At 41.6% G+C, this 17,346-nt stretch overlaps 2 protein-coding genes and 1 long non-coding RNA gene across 3 annotated transcripts; 1 reads left to right on the forward strand and 2 right to left on the reverse strand.

Annotated features, from left to right (window-relative positions):
- Window positions 1–29: 29 nt before the first annotated feature.
- On the reverse strand, window positions 30–4,142 carry LOC130736674 (uncharacterized). Its single transcript, XM_057588476.1, has 4 exons — window positions 3,900–4,142; window positions 3,765–3,845; window positions 3,541–3,683; window positions 30–3,420 (listed from the first exon to the last, which is right to left on the reverse strand). The coding sequence occupies exons 1-4, from the start codon at window positions 4,140–4,142 to the stop codon at window positions 30–32; spliced, it is 3,858 nt and encodes a 1,285-aa protein (XP_057444459.1).
- A 6,503-nt stretch (window positions 4,143–10,645) lies between these two features.
- Window positions 10,646–11,947, reverse strand: LOC130736675 (uncharacterized). Its single transcript, XM_057588477.1, has one exon. The coding sequence runs from the start codon at window positions 11,945–11,947 to the stop codon at window positions 10,646–10,648; it is 1,302 nt and encodes a 433-aa protein (XP_057444460.1).
- Window positions 11,948–13,049: 1,102 nt separating this feature from the next.
- On the forward strand, window positions 13,050–15,920 carry LOC130738451 (uncharacterized). Its single transcript, XR_009019407.1, has 3 exons — window positions 13,050–13,834; window positions 13,966–14,075; window positions 14,742–15,920. It is a non-coding gene; the product is annotated as an uncharacterized LOC130738451 (long non-coding RNA).
- The last annotated feature ends 1,426 nt before the right edge of the window (window positions 15,921–17,346 follow it).

Raw genomic sequence — 17,346 nt, forward strand, 5'->3', positions numbered from 1 at the left:
TATTTTTTTGAACATGAATTGGAATGATATTAAAAAGTGGGCATAGAAGCCAATAAGTCATCGTGAAGTAGAGGAAGAAGACCCGGAGGCCCCTCTTCTACCCAAACAACATCATCAAGAGAATATGCATGCTTGGCCATGAAATGGGCACAAACATTACCCTCCCTACGAGTAAAAGAAAGATCAACATGATCAAAGAAACCGCACAGTTTAAAACAATCCTGAATAATCATAGCCAAATAAGAATCACCCTCACGTCGTCGCCATGCTTGGTGAAGTTGCAAGGAATCCACCTCGAACTGGACGCGCCTAAAGCCAAGTTGTGTTGCCAAAGTCATCGCCCATCTCAATGACAAAGCCTCTGCAATTGTAGCTGACAGTGCCACGACTGGATAAAAAGAAGCTGCGGCCATGATGAGGCCATCTTTGTTCCTCGCGACCATACCAAAACTTGCGAGTTTGTCCCTTCCAAGCGCTGCATCTGTGTTCACCTTGATGAGCCCAGGTGCAGGTCGTACCCATGAAGCTGTCCGGCGAGAACGCATGGCTGCTGGAGCTGTTCCCATGGCTGGAGGCGCACGAAGAGCACGGGCACGATCCAAGATTGAGTCCCAAGCGTCCGTCGTGCCCTCGAATAGCAGCTTGTTCCTTGATTTCCACAGGGAATAAATCAGTTCTTGTGAGAAAGAAGTGACATGATCATCATGTAACAGAAGCACCTCAGCTATGAATTCATGGAAGGGAAGAGCACCATTAATTCTCAGTCCCAAATCAGATGCAAACCAGCAAGCTCTGGCCACTGGGCAACGAAGGAAAACATGCTCAATAGATTCATCCTCTTCCCCACACCGCATACACGATGGATCAACATCTAAACCCCGCTTCCGCAGCGCGCCACGGACCGGCAAAGCCCCATTGCAAGCCCTCCAAACCAGCTCCTTGCACCTTGGCAAGCACGAGCTCTTCCAAAGCTCCTTCCAAAACTCAGCGCTAAACCGAATAGTGGAGGATGCCTCGGAGAGCTGTTGAGATACCTTGCCTCGCAGGAACTCATAACCAGATTTCACACAATATTTCCCATCTCCCGAACCAGCCCAATACATATGATCGTCCTGAGGTTGGAAAGGTAAAGGTACAGCTAAAATACGCAGTGCTGTAGCTGGACAAAATGTCCATTCAATAAGCTCTTTGTTCCAACCTCGTCCATCCGGCAAGAGAAGGTCCACAACCCGCTCAAGGCCAAGCTCTTGAACCACATCTTCCCGGTAGTTAATAGGGGAACCATTTGGTAACCAATTATCATGCCAAATTCGAACCGTGGTGCCATTGCCAATACGCCATGCGCTACCCTTGGAAATAAAATCACTTGTCTTAAGAATACTAGACCAAGCGTAGCTTGGACGGTAACCTTTCCTAGCACCAGACAAGGATCCACTTGGGAAATAGACGCTTTTGAAAACCCTTCCCATGAGAGAATTTGGGTTATTTTGGATTCGCCACCAGTTCTTAGCTACTAGGGCCAAGTTGAAGGACTTAAAATCACGAAAACCAAGACCCCCATCAAATTTGGGCTGACAAAGTTTATCCCACCTTAGCCAATGAAGACTCCGCTTGGAGGCATCACCACCCCAAAAGAACCTGGAAATCATCCCCTCAATCTCCTTACAAAGGCCGTCTGGTAAAATAAAACATGACATTACATAAGAGGGGATTGCTTGAGCCACCGCCTTAATCAATACTTCTCTCCCAGCACGAGATAAAGTACCCTCTTTCCAGCCTTTTAATTTTTTCCAAACTCTTTCCTTCACAAACCTGAAAATCTGCGACTTAGATTTTCCAATAATAGTTGGAAGACCTAAGTACTTGTCATAGCTCTCCACTGCCTTTACACCCAAAAGCTGTTTCAGCTCATGAAAACTATTCTCTGGCACATTGCGGCTAACTGAGAGCATTGACTTGTCTAAGTTGATTTTCTGTCCAGAAGCCCGTTCATAGGTCGCCAGGATGTGCAAGACACATTCTGCTTCCTGGACCGAGGCTTTGGCAAATAGAATACTGTCATCTGCAAATAAAAGATGTGAGATCACTGGTGCAGAACGACTAATTTTAATTCCATGTAAGGAAGAAGTAAGGATTGATTTCTGAATCAAAGCTGAGAAAACTTCACCACAAAGGATGAACAAGTAAGGAGACAGAGGGTCTCCTTGTCGCAAACCCCGATGGGGTGCGAAAGTCGGTTGAGGATTTCCATTCACCATAATAGAAAAAGTAACAGAATTAACACAGCTCATAATTAAATTTACCCAATTAATTGGGAAGCCCATTTTCAAGAGAACCTGTTTCAAAAAAGACCATTCGACTCTATCATAAGCCTTTGACATGTCAAGTTTAAGTGCCATCATACCATTTTTACCCGAAAACTTTTTTTTCATATAGTGAAAGCACTCATATGCAATTAAGGCGTTATCTGTTATCAGGCGACCCGGTACGAAAGCACTTTGGGTCTCACTAATTAAATCAGACAGAAACAGTTTCATCCTATTAGCAATTGTTTTAGTTATAATTTTAAACACCACATTGCATAAGCTAATAGGTCTAAATTGATTTGCTAACACAGCTTTCTTAACCTTAGGGATAAGAACAAGCAAAGTTTGGTTGACCATACCTGGCAATGAGTCACCATTCAGCACTTGCAAGCAAAAGGTTGAGACATCATCACCCACAATAGGCCAGAATTTTTGGTAGAAAAGCGCTGGAAAGCCATCCACACCCGGAGCTTTGGTAGGGTGCATTTGAAAGAGTGCCTCTTCCACCTCGTCTCTGGTAAAGGGGACCGACAAGATAGATCTATGAGCCTCGGTAACACGGTCAGCCACCAGGGATGCCAGCTCTTCCTCCCCTGAAGGGTTAGAAGAGCTAAAAATATCCTCAAAATAGTTTTTCAGAACTCTTGCTATGTCCACATCTCGCTGGAATTTAACTCCATTAGCATCCTCAATTTCCTCAATCAAGTTTCTCTTCCGCCTCTGGGTTGCCTTTGTGTGGAAGAACCTCGTATTTTTATCACCACTCTTCAGCCAAGTAGCTCTAGAACGTTGTGCCCAGGCTATCTCCTCAATTTTCAGAAGCTCCTCTAATTCTTTTTCGGACTCTTTGGACGCTGAGACCACCTGTATTGTTTGCACCTCTCTCTGAAGCCTCTGAAGTTGCTTTTTTGTTTCAGCAATTCTTTTCGGAATATCACCATACTTGGCTTTACCCCATGCCTCCAAATTCTGGCCCAACTTTCCCACCTTCTCTAGGAAATGAACATCTTGATCATTCCAGCATTCTGTTACAATTTCAGTGCACTCCTCTCCACTTTCTAACCAAATTTCCTCAAAACGAAACATTTTAACACGATTCCTGGTAAACTCAGACCTGCGATAACCACAATGGAAAACAATGGGGTTGTGATCAGATTGGTACCTCACTAAGTGTGATACCTTTGAGACCGGCCACATATCTTCCCACGTGTGATTGATCAGAGCATAGTCTAACCGTTCTTCCACCGTCGCCGGGTGGGCCCTCTTATTAGACCAAGTGAAAGAGTAACCGGAAGATTCCACCAAGTGGATCCCACAATCTGCACAAGCTTGGGTTGCCACTTGCAACTGACCTAAGTCAGGCGGATCACCCCCAAGCTTATCAGACGGGGAAATAATATCATTAAAATCACCAATGCAAAGCTAAGGCACTGAGCCTGTAGGCTTGAACCGTCGAACCAATTCCCACGTGCGAAATTTATTCTGCAAATCAGGAAAGCCATAAATGGCAAGGACCTGCATAGAAACACCCGGGTTGTCCTGGTGTGTTAGCATAAAAAGAATATGATTTAAAGAAGCATTAACAATAGTTACCTCAACCTCTGAGCCCCACATTAGGCAAAGACCACCCGCTCTCGTCTTTCCATGACCCTCACAATGGACAGGAAAAATATTTTGTAAGCCACCCATACCGCGGTGACGAAGCATTTCAGTAGTATACCGTCTAGTCTCTGAAAGAAAAACCACATCAGGAACTTCAGAATGGATGAGCTTGCGCAAAGCCCCCACTGCCTCCGAGTTCCCAAGCCCGCGGCAGTTCCATGCTAAGATCCTCATTGAGGTGGGCGGGGCTGCTCCGCAGCCGCCGCCGAGCCCAATCCACTATCAGAATTCAGTTTTTTCAAAGGTGGTGAGTCAAAAGTCTTGCTTGCATCAAAAAGCGGGGTTGACCCATACCCACTAGCTCTTTTCTTATGCTTCTGTTGATCATTATCCTCCACTGATGGTTCCTTGATGACAATACCTCCCCGAGGCTTGAACTTGTGAGAGCCCCTATATGAAGGGAAATAAGGTTCTGTGCTGGCAGACCCCTTGTCCTTTCTAGCTGAGAAAAGAAAAGCTTCCTTCTTTCCCTTGTCTTGGCTCTCCTGTGACTTCGCATTGGCCAAAGGATCAACTTTTCCTTTTCCTCCATTAACCTCTTCCCCCAGTACCTTGTCATGTTGCACATCCTCAACATCATGGTATTCTTGTTCCCTACGGTTGCCACCATTCTGGCCATTACCGCCACCACCTTTTTCCTTCTCCGCCCTCAACCATGGACCAAACCTCTGTGGCTGGACCTCGAGATTATCACCGATCACCCCACACTCCTTCTCAATGTGATCGAGGTGTCCACAACTGAAACAGAAGTTCCGAAGCTTCTCATATTTGTAGAGCGCCTTGCATGGTTTGCCACCCAGCACGGCCACTAGCTTCCCCTTACGGATGGGTTGGTCGATCCTGACCCACACTCTGATTCTCAGACACTCTCCGTCACGCCGGCGATCCCAATCGAGGAAACCGTCAAAGTCACCGGCGAGAGATTTTGCAACTTTCTCAGTGCGAAACGTGATCGGCAAGCCATGCACCTGGACCCAGAAGGGGACCCTGCTCATGGGGATGGCTGCAGGGTTGATGTTAACGTCGAATACATTCAGCGCCATCATGTGGCGTTCAAAAAACCAAGGCCCTGTTTTGAGAACCAGGTCCCTATCCTTTGTCTTGGCGAATCTGAATGAGAAGAGATTAGGACCAACATGTCTAACCTCTATGCAGTTACGGGACTCCCAAAGGCCCTGCATCACTGTTTTGAATGCCCCAGCCGAAACCTTTGTTTTGGTAAGGATTTTTCCCACGAGCCACACGTCCTCAACCAGGACCGGGTCAATCTCAGGTGCCTCCACCACCAGAATGTTCGCCTCATCACCATCCAGGACCACGTCGAAGTCGTCAGCCATGGCAGCAAGAGAGGACGAGACCGCACAAAACCAGAAAAAGCAAGTAGTGTTGTTTACGTGGTCAGAAGGTGAAAACCCCGACCCTCCACCACAGGGAGAAGACGTGCACGCTGAAGAAGGAACTCACCGATAACAGACAGCGGCCCTCAGGCCCGGTACCACCTACGACGGCGGCGGTCGTTGACTAGCACGAAGCAGAGTCGGCGCTCAAAACCCTAGCAGTTGACCAGGAAGTGTCAAACCCTAGGAGAGCCATTATGATTATTAGTCTAGGATTAAATTTGGAGTGACAATTTGGGTTTGGGACACAAGTGTTGAATACTCCTTTGGCGGAGTGTCGTATTTATTAGTTCAGGATGCAGACGAGGCTGTAGTTTAGTGTTTTATTCGCTTCGGGACCATGCCCCTTCAGGTTAAAAAAATATCTTTACCTTTATTTAAGATTCAATTTTGAGACATTTCATTTCAAAAAAAAAAAAATTGTGAGATAAGATTTTGTTTTTAAAAATATTTATCTTAATTTGAATCCGGTGATCTGAAGGACAAGTATTGTATTGTATTTTCCAAGTATAAGAAAAGGACAAGTACCATATTCATATGGGATTAAAAAAGCAGTCGTGGTCAGATTAAACTTTCTTAGTTTCCGATTTAGCAAAAAGATAATTAAGCTTTCTTAACTTATAAATATTTCAAAATACGTTAAGATAAAATATTTTAAAATATGTTATCGACTGATAGCTCAAGTGGTAAAAATTAGAGGACATATGGGTTGGGTGAGAGAGGTCCAGGGAGGTAGGGATAAATCATTGGAGGATCAATCCCTAAATGATGCAATTTATCTTTCCGATGTACCAAAAAAATATATTTATAAATTTAAATTTTAACACATTATCTCTAATTAATTAAATAGAAACAAATAACTCTTTTATAATTCACATAATTTACTTTCATTATTTTTTCAAATTTTAAATAGTCTTTTTTTTTTCGAAAATGAAATATATATAGATAGTTTTTTTTTTTTACGGTGTCTCTTCTCTAAAGCTATATATATAATTCCTTTATATTTTTTTAACACTCCCTCCGTCCCTAATTATAAAGATTTGTATGAAACAATTACACTTACTAAAAAACATGTAGTGAGACTAATTAACCATTAGTTTTTCTTTCAAAAAAAACCATTAGTTTTAAAACAAGTTTTTTTTTGATACATCGGAAAATTAACAAAGACAAAGAAAACTAACTAAAGAATGGACAACGAGTCCTTCAAGAGAAGGTACTCAACATCCGGGTCAGGAGACTCAATGACCCAAGCCCCAGAAGATCTTGCTGCTGCACCTCTCCTGGCAAGGTAGTCTGCTACAATATTGCTCTCTCGATGCACACAATTGATCCTGACGTTCCACTCTCGAGCTAGAAGCTGACGAATAGAACCAAGCACAAGAAACTCTGCATGTCTTTGAGAAGCTGCTTCATCTGTTATTATGGAGGCCAGCTCTGCACAATCAACATCACAGATCACTCGCCTAAACCCCTTCTCCCAGGCTAACTGGAGAACATCTCGCATCGCCACGGCTTCTGCTCTGAACGCACTATCTCCAGCCTCCCCGGAGTAGCAGCCCACCACCCAACGGCCAAGGTGATCCCTGATAATTCCACCGCCACCAATCCGCTGATTACTATCACAGAAACTCCCATCAGAATTGCACTTCACCATGTTGGTTGGAGGAGGAGACCAGGCGTTACACAGCAAAAGATCAACCTCTTGACTGCTACGAATCCAATCATCGTGATCATGAGAGAGCCGACGCCAAGCCACTTCGAAAGGCCACGGATGAGCGTCCAACAGCAAGTTGCAGCGCCATTTCCAAGCAGCCCATAACCCAGCCAAGAAACGCACACCATGAACACCACGAGACAGGGAGGTCACCCATCGCTCGAGCTCAGAGCAGCGAAAATTAGCCCAATTTGTTGCCCCCAAACGCTGCCAAAGATCCCAGGATTGCGGGCAATCCCGCAGGCAATGAAGAGCATCTTCTATGCCGTTCGAACACCGCGTACAGGTAGCATCCGCAGCCATATGACAACGGGCTCTCAATTGATTAACCTGGATCGCATTATGTAAAACTAACCAAACAAACACTCTAACCTTTTCGGGCACTTTAAGCTTCCAAACCCAGTCAATCTTACGATCTCCCTGCTGGTCATGAGCACAACCATTGAGCCACGCATAACCATCCCGAACCGTGTACTGACCCTTATTACCAACATTCCACACCCACCCATCACTCCTCGCCGCACAGACAGTAGGCTGTAAGTCTGTGAGTTTCTGCTGCACTGAGAGCGGGATCATAGTGTATAAACGATTGAGGTCCCAAACATTACCCTGGATAATATCCTTCAACTGCAAATGAACATCAGCGATATTTACGAAGGGCAATTGATGAGCAATTGGACCTGTACCGCTCCAGTCCTTGTACCACAGCGACGTCTCTCCATTCCCAATCCTGAAAACCATTTGCTGCCCCACTTGATCTCTAGCCCGAAGGATGCCCTTCCAGAGCGGCGAATCCTTCTGCCTGGGTTGAACACTGAGGATAGACGAGTCCTTGATATATTTCTGGTCAAGAACTTTCACCCAAAGCTTATTTGGTTTCTGGACCAATTGCCAAACAGCTTTCCCTAGAAGCGCCGTATTAAACCTGTTCATCTCTTTGATCCCAAGACCACCACAATCTTTATCTCTGGTTAGGGTGTCCCAATTCACCAAATGCCAGCCGCGATTACCACCATGACGGGACCAAATAAAATTTCTAACCAGCTGGTTTATTCTTTCGTTAAGCCATCTAGGAAGCCAGAAAACTTGCATGGAATAAGTTGGGATAGCAGCTAGAACTGACTTCGCCAAACAAACTCTACCTGCAAAATTCAACATGTTAGTTTTCCAAGAAGCCAATTTCCTTTGGATATTATCCAGAAGGTATTGGAAAGCATTTCTGTCTCTCCGTCCACCATGCAGCGGAAAGCCCAAGTATTTGCCCAAGTTATGAACAAAAGGAATAGGAGCAATATTGCGAACTTCATTGCGGATTGCCTGGCTGACTCCCCTGGAAGCAATGGCTTTGGACTTGGCCATATTAATTCTAAGACCCGAGCTATCGCAGAACAATTTCAAAGCTTCTGCAACCAACTGCACCTGAGCTCCCGACGCTTTGCAAAACAGGAGAACGTCATCAGCAAAGAAAAGATGAGAAATAGGAGGTCCATCAGGGGAAAGACGGACAAGCTGCCAACTATTTTCCTCAACAAGAGATTGAATATACACAGAGAGTCGTTCCATACATAGCACAAACAGATAGGGAGACAAAGGATCTCCTTGTCTCAAGCCTCTACCTGGGTGGAAAGCAGGCAAACGCTCACCATTCCAAAGAATTGAGAGCGAGGAGGAGGACACACAACACATAATCAACTGGATGATACGGGGAGGGAATCCAAAGAGAGTCAGTGTCTCCTCCAAAAAAGTCCAAGATACGCTATCATAAGCTTTTTCCAAATCAATCTTGAATGCCAAACTACCCTTCTTTACCCGCGAATTATTCATATGATGAATAATTTCTTGAGCAAGAAAAGCATTATCCATAGTTCCACGCCCGGGAAGAAAACTATTCTGCATTGGACTGATAATCCCATCCAGGAAGGGTCTAATTCTCCCCACCATAACTTTGGTGATTAATTTATAAACAACGTTACAAAGACTGATTGGTCTAAACTCCTTAATAGTAGCCGGATGATCCACTTTAGGGATCAGAACAATCAAAGTCTCCATAATACTGGCATCCACTGTACCTGTAGCAAAAGCATCCCGAACTAACCTCCACACATCCTCTCCTACCAAGTCCCAATATTTTTTGAAAAATACTGGTTGAAACCCATCCGGTCCTGGAGCCGTAAATGATTTCATAGACATCAGTGCCTGACGGACCTCTTCCTTATCAACAGTGTCCCCCAAACAAGTGGCAGCTGCCTCTGAGAGCCTAGGGAACCTCAAATGGTTCAAGACCGCCCCATTCATGTCAATTCGAGCCCCAAATAACGATTGAAAGTAGTTCAACACCTCTGCCCGCAACCTATTCCCATCAGAACACCATTCTCCATTGTCAAGCTTCAGCCTGTGGATCGTGTTCCGCTTGCGACGAATCATTGTTTGAGCATGGAAGTAGGCAGTGTTACGATCCCCAAACTTCACTCTATTATCTCTAGATTTTTGAAACCAGAGAAGTTCCTCCTGTTTGAGAATACTCCTGTACTCTCTTTGCATGTCAGCCTCGAACATAACAACATTTAGTTCACGTTGTGCACCTTTCAAGCGGGCTTCAATTCTCCTTTTCCTCCTAAATATATCACCAAAGACATCTTTATTAAAGGCTATAGAATCAACTTGAACGGAACTCAACTTACTTTGGACATTGTCACTGCCTCTATTCCAAGCATTTGACACCAACGACCTGTAATTCTCATGCTCCATCCATGCCGCCATGAACCTGAACGGGCGAGGATAGGAACCATGCAACGACGATCCACAATGAATCATGAGCGGAGTATGGTCGGAATGGATGCGGTTTAGAACTTCGACATTAGCACCTGGGAACGCAACTTGCCAATCTGTATCGCACAAGGCTCTATCTAATTTTTTTGATAAAATCAGCAGATGGTTTACCTTCTGGAACCAGGTAAAATTCCCTCCTGCCATCCCAAGATCAACCAGATTACAATCCTCAAGCGCAGAAGCAAAACGGAGAGCACGATTAGGCAGAAAGTCCCCACCACGAACGTCATGAGGGTGGAGAACTTCATTCCAATCCCCCACAAGCAACCAAGGGAGGGAGATGTTCCCCCGTAATCCTGCTAGATGCTGCCATAAAACCTCCCTGTTAGTCGGAATGGGAGAAGCATACACCGCACTACAAATCCAGGAAAAATTTGCCCGCCAAATTTCAAAAGACACAATCTGAGAGTGCATGTCCCAGAGGCGAAAGGAAAGGTTAGAAGCCTCATTAGACAACACCCAGATTCCACCACTAAAGCCTGTCGCTTCAGAAATAAATTGCAATGTGAAACCCAAAGACGTCCAGAAGGAACGAACACGGTTAAACTGACAACGTGGTTCAACAATGATGATAATATCAGGTTTCCTGTAACGAACGGTATCTTTAACAAACCGTCTTCCATCCTCATTCATAGCACCTCTAATGTTCCAAGACATTATTTTTACATCATCAAATCCAATCATTAAAACAATTGATGATGGGGGAAAGGCCATCCCCAGGCTTAGGTATTCCATGTTCAACATTTATCTGGAGGTTTTCCTTGGAATAAACCCCCATGATAACTGCTCCCCTCAATGCGGCTGAGCTCTTTCATAAACTCAGGAGTTCCAATGGCTACTGCAACTGACGGAGATGCCATTCCAGAACCGCTCGCACCAGCAGCAGTCGCGGTGGTCGACGGTGCACACCCACTAGTTTTCAAGGCTGGCTTACCCGCAGGGGGCACCATACCAGAACTCGAAGAATAGCTTCCTCCCTGTCCACGTCCAGCTTTCTTAGTACTGACGTCTTCATTCTTCCTGCGTTTTTTGGAATTACCAGCACCTTCTATTGTTCCCATATTGAAATTACCTACGGGAGGTTTAAATCCCTTGTGGGCCCCGTCTCCGAACTTATTGGAAACCTTGCTCTGATTCTTTTTCTTTTTATATTTGACAGTTAGCCAATCCCCAGCAGCATCTAGAATCTTGGGATCCTCAATAATAATAGCCTTATTAATTGCTTCCCTGTTATTTTCACCAGAGATCACAGTTTGCGAAATTCCCTCCTGAATTTCCGCAGTTGCCAATCCTGGTGGTACCTGATGCGTGGCTCCTAGGGTTTGGGATACGCTTGGCGGCGCCCCACCTTGCTCCTGCTCTGCTAGGTTTTGAGTGACCTGCATGCTTGATGATGAAGCTTGAGCTAGCCGAGAGCAGTCACGAGTGTGATGACCATAACACCCACAGCCACCACATATGATATGTAGACCCTCATACACGACCTTGAACCAGTTACCTTCAAACCAGAACTTGCCCAACACAGGTTTTGTAAGATCCAGTTCAACGCAAATTCGTGCAAATTTACCTCGTTGCGCATTCAGAGTATTCATATCGACCCTCACCGGTTTGCCAATAAGTTTAGCCGCCGACATAAGAAAGCTTGCGTCATAGTACGTCGCATTCAATCCAGGTATTCTAATCCAAACCAACGTCGTTGAAACTGTTGCAGTAGGAGCAATGAACTCCCTCGTCCATATCGTCACCGCAAGATAGTGATCAAATATCATCCATGGACCTCCCTCCATCACTTTCTTTCTATCCTCAGCCAAGTCAAACTTAACCAAAAAGAATCCATTATCAACATCTAAGAGTTCAAAATCAGCGGAGAGCTTCCATAGCGCACACAGTTTAGTTTTCATAAGACGATAGCCTAGTTTCTTTCCCAAGAGGCTAACCACCAATGCATCTTTCCAGCGCGAGCACATCTTGTCCTTTACAGATTCATCCACGTAAAGCATGGGCAATTGTTTATTACCATTCACATAATCAACTTTCATCTTCCCAGTGCTCCATAGGTCTTCCAGGTCCACCTGAGGAGCCTTCTCTGACCCGCCTATGAGCGTGTCTCGAAAGGATATTCGATGCCGCTATTGCGGTTGCCCCGCCCCATCCTCCGGCGGCCGCCCCTGCTTGGTTGCGATTCCGTCCTCAGCGAGAAAACCCTTGTCCGTGTCCATTCCCTCCATCCAGAAATCACTCACTGGTCACTGTGACACAGCAAGGGTGCGAGAAGGAGAAGCTCTCGCGAAACCTCGTTCCAGCTTCCAGCTTCCGGCGGCGGATTAGGTCAGATCGCAAAAAGTTTTAATCCGATAAGATAATCGAAAACAAGTTATATATTCTTTCATATTTACGTACCCTTATTTCTTTCAAAAAAAACGTACCCTTATTTAAAGTAAAACTTTTTCATCGTTGTATTAATTGTATTGCATCTTTTTAATTTATCTCATTCTCTCTTTAATAAATTAATAAATGCAAATGATAAATATATAAAAAAAAGATAGTAATATTTTTTTGAATTTACCAAAAAAAGTTATATATTGAGTGAGAGGAACGGTTATATAATTATGGTGCTTATCATAATAAAATTCGATATAGATAGATATAAAAAAAATAGATAAACGAAATATTTCACTTTTTTGATACGGGGAAGATAAAAAATTTCACTTTGATTTAATTGGAAGGTTTTTATATCAAATATAGTTTGTTATATTAATGATGAGATATTACTTCATACCATTATTCCTTATAAATTAACCCACACCCACCCTATTCAATCATTCAACAATTTCAAAACTTTTTTAGTCTTTTATTCAGAAACCTTTCCTCCATTACTTGTCACGTGATTCAACATGGGCTCCGCCACAATGTGCGAATGGCTGTGGCTTTTACGGCTATCCTGCAAACAACAACTTCTGTTCAAAATGTTTCCAAGATTTTCTCAAATAAAATTCTGCTAAGTTAGATAGTGATCAAGAAGCTGCCAAAGGTGGAAACATAACACCATATATGCTTTTGAGGGTTCTATTGCTGATTTGAGTGTTGCTGTTGCTACGATTTCTATCACAGACTCTACGGGGTAATGATATATACACACCTCTTTTTTTATACACTTCATTTTCACCTATTTTTATTTCTATCTCTCTCCTCTTATCATCTATCACATCTTATACTTTCTCACTCTTACTTTTTCTTTTCTTCCTATCTCTCTCTTCCTCCACCTTATTCCACCTCATTTTGAGGTGTGAATAAATAATTATTGCTTGCATTTGGTATCATGTTTTTGCCCACTTGCATGATGTTGCCACCACCATATGGGGGCATCAACAGTAAAATACATTCAGAACAGTCTCATAGATCTCAAGATATCTTCAATTCATGGGAAGAAAAAAAATATAAACTCAATTTAATTTTCTTTCACCTTTCATTTACTTTTTAAGCACTTCTTTCCTATTCAAGGGCCTTATTTAGACAGAGGGAGAAATTAAAAAAACACCAAACTTTGATTAAAGTCTTGTGCCATCTTCTTTATTTTGATTAGCTACTCAAGTGTAACGAATGAGAGTCCTTTCACCTTTCATACTTTCTTCTTCTGTTACCTTTTCCGCCCCTTTCTTCTTCTTTGAAAAACACATTTTAAACCCCACAGGTAACGATGAAGGTTAACCATCAACAATTGAAACGAAGTCTTTCTTCCAATGAAATAACCTCCATCGCCCATGACCAGCCACACCCCATCGAGGCCAGTAGCACCAAGCTTCACCGCCACCACAACGCCTCGCCTCTGCCTACCGTGAAAATCGTCGAAGGCGTAAACCTCCCGGAGATTGTCGCTCTGCATCGTCGGAGTCTTCTTCGAGGCTTACATAAATCCTCTCCTTTGGGTGAGCGTTTTAATTCGTTTATGGGTTTTTCTTTTGGTTTTCATTTAGATCCTTCCCCCCTTCTGTTTTGATTTATTTTCACCACCATTGATATTTTACGTTTTGGTTTGCCCGTCTATTGGTTGACATAGATCTCGACAGACTTTTGGAGGCATTGACATTTTAATTTCTTCAAAGCTTCTGTATTCTGAGCAGTGCCCTGCTATCTGCAATTCCACTATGCGAAACTTTCCACATGTGGGTGAGTGCACAGTCTCTCTTTTTCACATGTTACTTTTGTGATGATGTTGGCATTAGGTTAAACTCAAGTTGGCCTTTTTTAACATCCTTAGAATGATACTATACTATTTGAACCTTTTATTATTGCTATGGAAATTTAGGATTACTTAAGACTCTTTCAGATTACATATTTGGTCATTTTAATGGTATATAGGCATAAAGGGTGTCTGTGAATTCTTTTGGCCATCAAATTGTTTTATGTTTTCAAAATTAATAGTTGATAGCAGTTATACATAACAAGAGAGAGTATAAAAATACATTTAATTGTTGTGTAGCCAATAGAAATTAATATATATTTCTATTAGTTGGTTGGTAAGGATTATACAGCTCCTAAATTTGTTAAATGACAAATTTAACAAGTCTGATAACAACTTCCAAGTCTGATATGGTAGCAACATATAACTGAAACAAGTCATCCTTTTCAATGATTCAATTTTTTCCTCCTTTGTTTTATAAACCTCACTGAAACTTGGGTGCTCATGAATATTTGTTCTTAACTGCAGTTCCAATGTGGTTTTGGTCCAAAACCACAAAGCTAACGTACATGAATATTTCATACAATGTTCCAAAATTTCCTATAGGTTTTATGAAGGTTGTCATGTAATTTTGGCTTCAAATCAATTTACAGGTTTAATCTCATCTTTTTTAAGAAGTGCAACATCAGTGGATTTGTCCAGCAATAGATTTACAGTAGCTAATGAGTTGTTATGTGCTAAACTGGGTCTGAATAGTATCTGTTGAAGCTGAGGACTAGGCTGGAGGCTTACTGAATAACTAGCACAACATTCACTATGGCCATTTCAAAAAATGAGAAGCCTATTTGGCCTATGAGGTTATGAGTTGTGACATTGAGTGTGTTCTTAACCTGCTTCTACTTTGCGGTTGCTCCTATCAACTTCATGACTTGGGGGGTGCTCTTGGCTTTTCTGATATTGAGCAGCAAAGTAACAATGAAGAAAACTGTGCGTACAGAAGCTCATGCTTCGATAAACAAATGCTGAAGTTCAATGGAGATTTTATTTGCCAACCATATGGTTTGTGATGGGAAATGTTTGGGCATTTGACTCACATGTTCCATGAAGCTCCAAAGCTCCACGTCTTCCACATCGTCCTTCTTAACATGTGAGGAATTAATTTGAGGGACTTTATGTTGATGCAAGCTGTATATGGTTGGGGTTAGTAGTTATGGAGTAAGCGGATGAAGCAGTAAATAAGAATGGTGAAAGGGCAGCCTCTAAGGCTCTATTTATCTGCACCTAATATTCAGATGCAATTATAAAATGGGGTAATGGTTTCTTGGTGGTATGAGAGATGTTTCAAATGTGGAAAAACCAAAGTAGGCTCCTTTCACAAATTTATTTGGAATCAAAGCTGCGCTGTTGGAATGCTACAAGCGCAAGGTGTATGGATTGCTATTGCATCCATTATTTGGGGATTGAACCCTAAGAGATGCACTTGGTCACTACAGTCCAGTCTACAGGATTAACACAGGATATACTTCTAATCGCAACAATACGATTGCAAGGTGTGCATCCTCCTCTCATCATGTTATTTAGGAAAAGGTTGTAAAACGACCTTTCGAGGAAAGAGGAAGAAATTCAAAGGACCAAGGTAGCCGATTAATGTGTAGTGCTTCTGCATAGATCAAGACACATTTTTTCATTTTCACTTTGGGCTGATGTTGGAGAGAACCAATCGAAAGTTAAGATGGAGAATGTCTCTTAGATGCTTTTGATTCCAAGAGCTGCATTGTTTGAATAAATGAAAAATATCTTAATCATATCTCAAGACTCCAGTTTTTCGTTAATCAAGTCTACCATAATAAGCATTGTCCTGCATTATGTTGGTTTTCATAGTATGAGGTGGATGAGTTTAGTAGCTTCACGTTTTGTGTTTGTAGATTGACATTATCTCATGGGGTCTGGGAGTTGGTCCAGTAATGGGATAATCGAATATTATGATGAAAACACATTAATAATTTATATACGATTTTTTAATATAAAATTTATAAAGTAAAACTTACTGCTAGACAATTATTTAAGAGTAGATAGATATTTTAATTTTTAATTATTTGAAGAAAAAACAAACACATTATTTTAGTTTTTTATGTTTTTTTATAAAATATGATATAATAACCTAGCTAATAGTGAAAATATGATATTTGGGGATAAAAAAACACATTCATATTTATAAATAATTTTTATAAATATAAATTATAAAAGTTGAAACTTAACAAAGAGAATGAATATTTTACTTAGGAGTATATGTTTTTTGGGTGAGTCTAGAGTATTTACCGTATTTACCAACGACAATAATGATTATCCTCTTGCCGTGGTGGTAAATGGTTGATCACAATATGCGCTTTATTCCCATGAGCGAAGATTGAAACCTCAATCTCATAGTGGTTAAGGGATGAAGTGAGCTAACTATTATGTTTTCCTTCAATTATTTTAAAAAGAATTACACTTTAACTTAATTTTATTTGTCTTTAATGGTCGAACCTGAGCGTCTTTAGGTTTAGGAGGGGTCAGAATGTCAGATGGTTTGATTAATGTTCTGTATTCTAATTTCATTCGTTAATGAAATTCATGGTTGCTTTTTGTTGTTGTCTTTAATGGTCATATTTGAATCTTTCAATATCTATTGATTTCAATTTCAATTTTTCCTTTGATCCTTCGGTATTTTAATTCCTGCAGTTGTGCTTCTAACGGCTATTTTACAATCAGAGCATAGTATTTTTTCTTGAAACATAGCAAAAGAGAGGTTTAATGCTTTAGAAACGGTTACCGGAAGATGAAGATATATTGAAACTGAAATTAAATATTTAAATACCAATTCATGTTCTCATTTGAATAACTGAAAAATTAATGAGTATGTTTAAAAAATCTTTAGTGGTTAATTAAAAAAATTATATATTATTCATTTAACATTGAGCGCAGGAATGCAACTTGCTCTATGACACACTATAAGAAACATTAATCACAAACTCAATGTTTTAGTCAGAAGATAGCTAACAAAATACACTTTATTTTAGAGTAATTTTTTTTGACAGTGAGTAAGTTAATAATTGAACATGATTGATATATGTATAATTTATTTAATATAAAATTTATGAGTTAACATGCGAGAATGAACATTTTATTTTAGAGTAAGTTAATAATTGAATTGTTTTATTTTTGCAATAATTGAATTGTTAGAAGCAAAATACACTTAATATAGAGTTCAAAAAAATT

This window comes from Lotus japonicus, chromosome 2 (genome assembly GCF_012489685.1).
Source record: "Lotus japonicus ecotype B-129 chromosome 2, LjGifu_v1.2".
In the NCBI taxonomy this organism is placed as follows: domain Eukaryota; kingdom Viridiplantae; phylum Streptophyta; class Magnoliopsida; order Fabales; family Fabaceae; genus Lotus; species Lotus japonicus.

Excerpts from the sequence above, each read along its gene's own strand:
- LOC130736674 (XM_057588476.1), bottom strand. The coding sequence starts at position 4,142 with ATGAGGATCTTAGCATGGAACTGCCGCGGGCTTGGGAACTCGGAGGCA. Across the intron at positions 3,684-3,764 it reads AATTTCGCACGTGGGAATTG|CTTGGGGGTGATCCGCCTGA; the intron begins GTTCGACGGTTC and ends CCGTCTGATAAG. Across the intron at positions 3,421-3,540 it reads CCGGCGACGGTGGAAGAACG|GTCTGAGTTTACCAGGAATC; the intron begins GTTAGACTATGC and ends TGGTTATCGCAG.
- LOC130736675 (XM_057588477.1), bottom strand. The coding sequence starts at position 11,947 with ATGAAAGTTGATTATGTGAATGGTAATAAACAATTGCCCATGCTTTAC.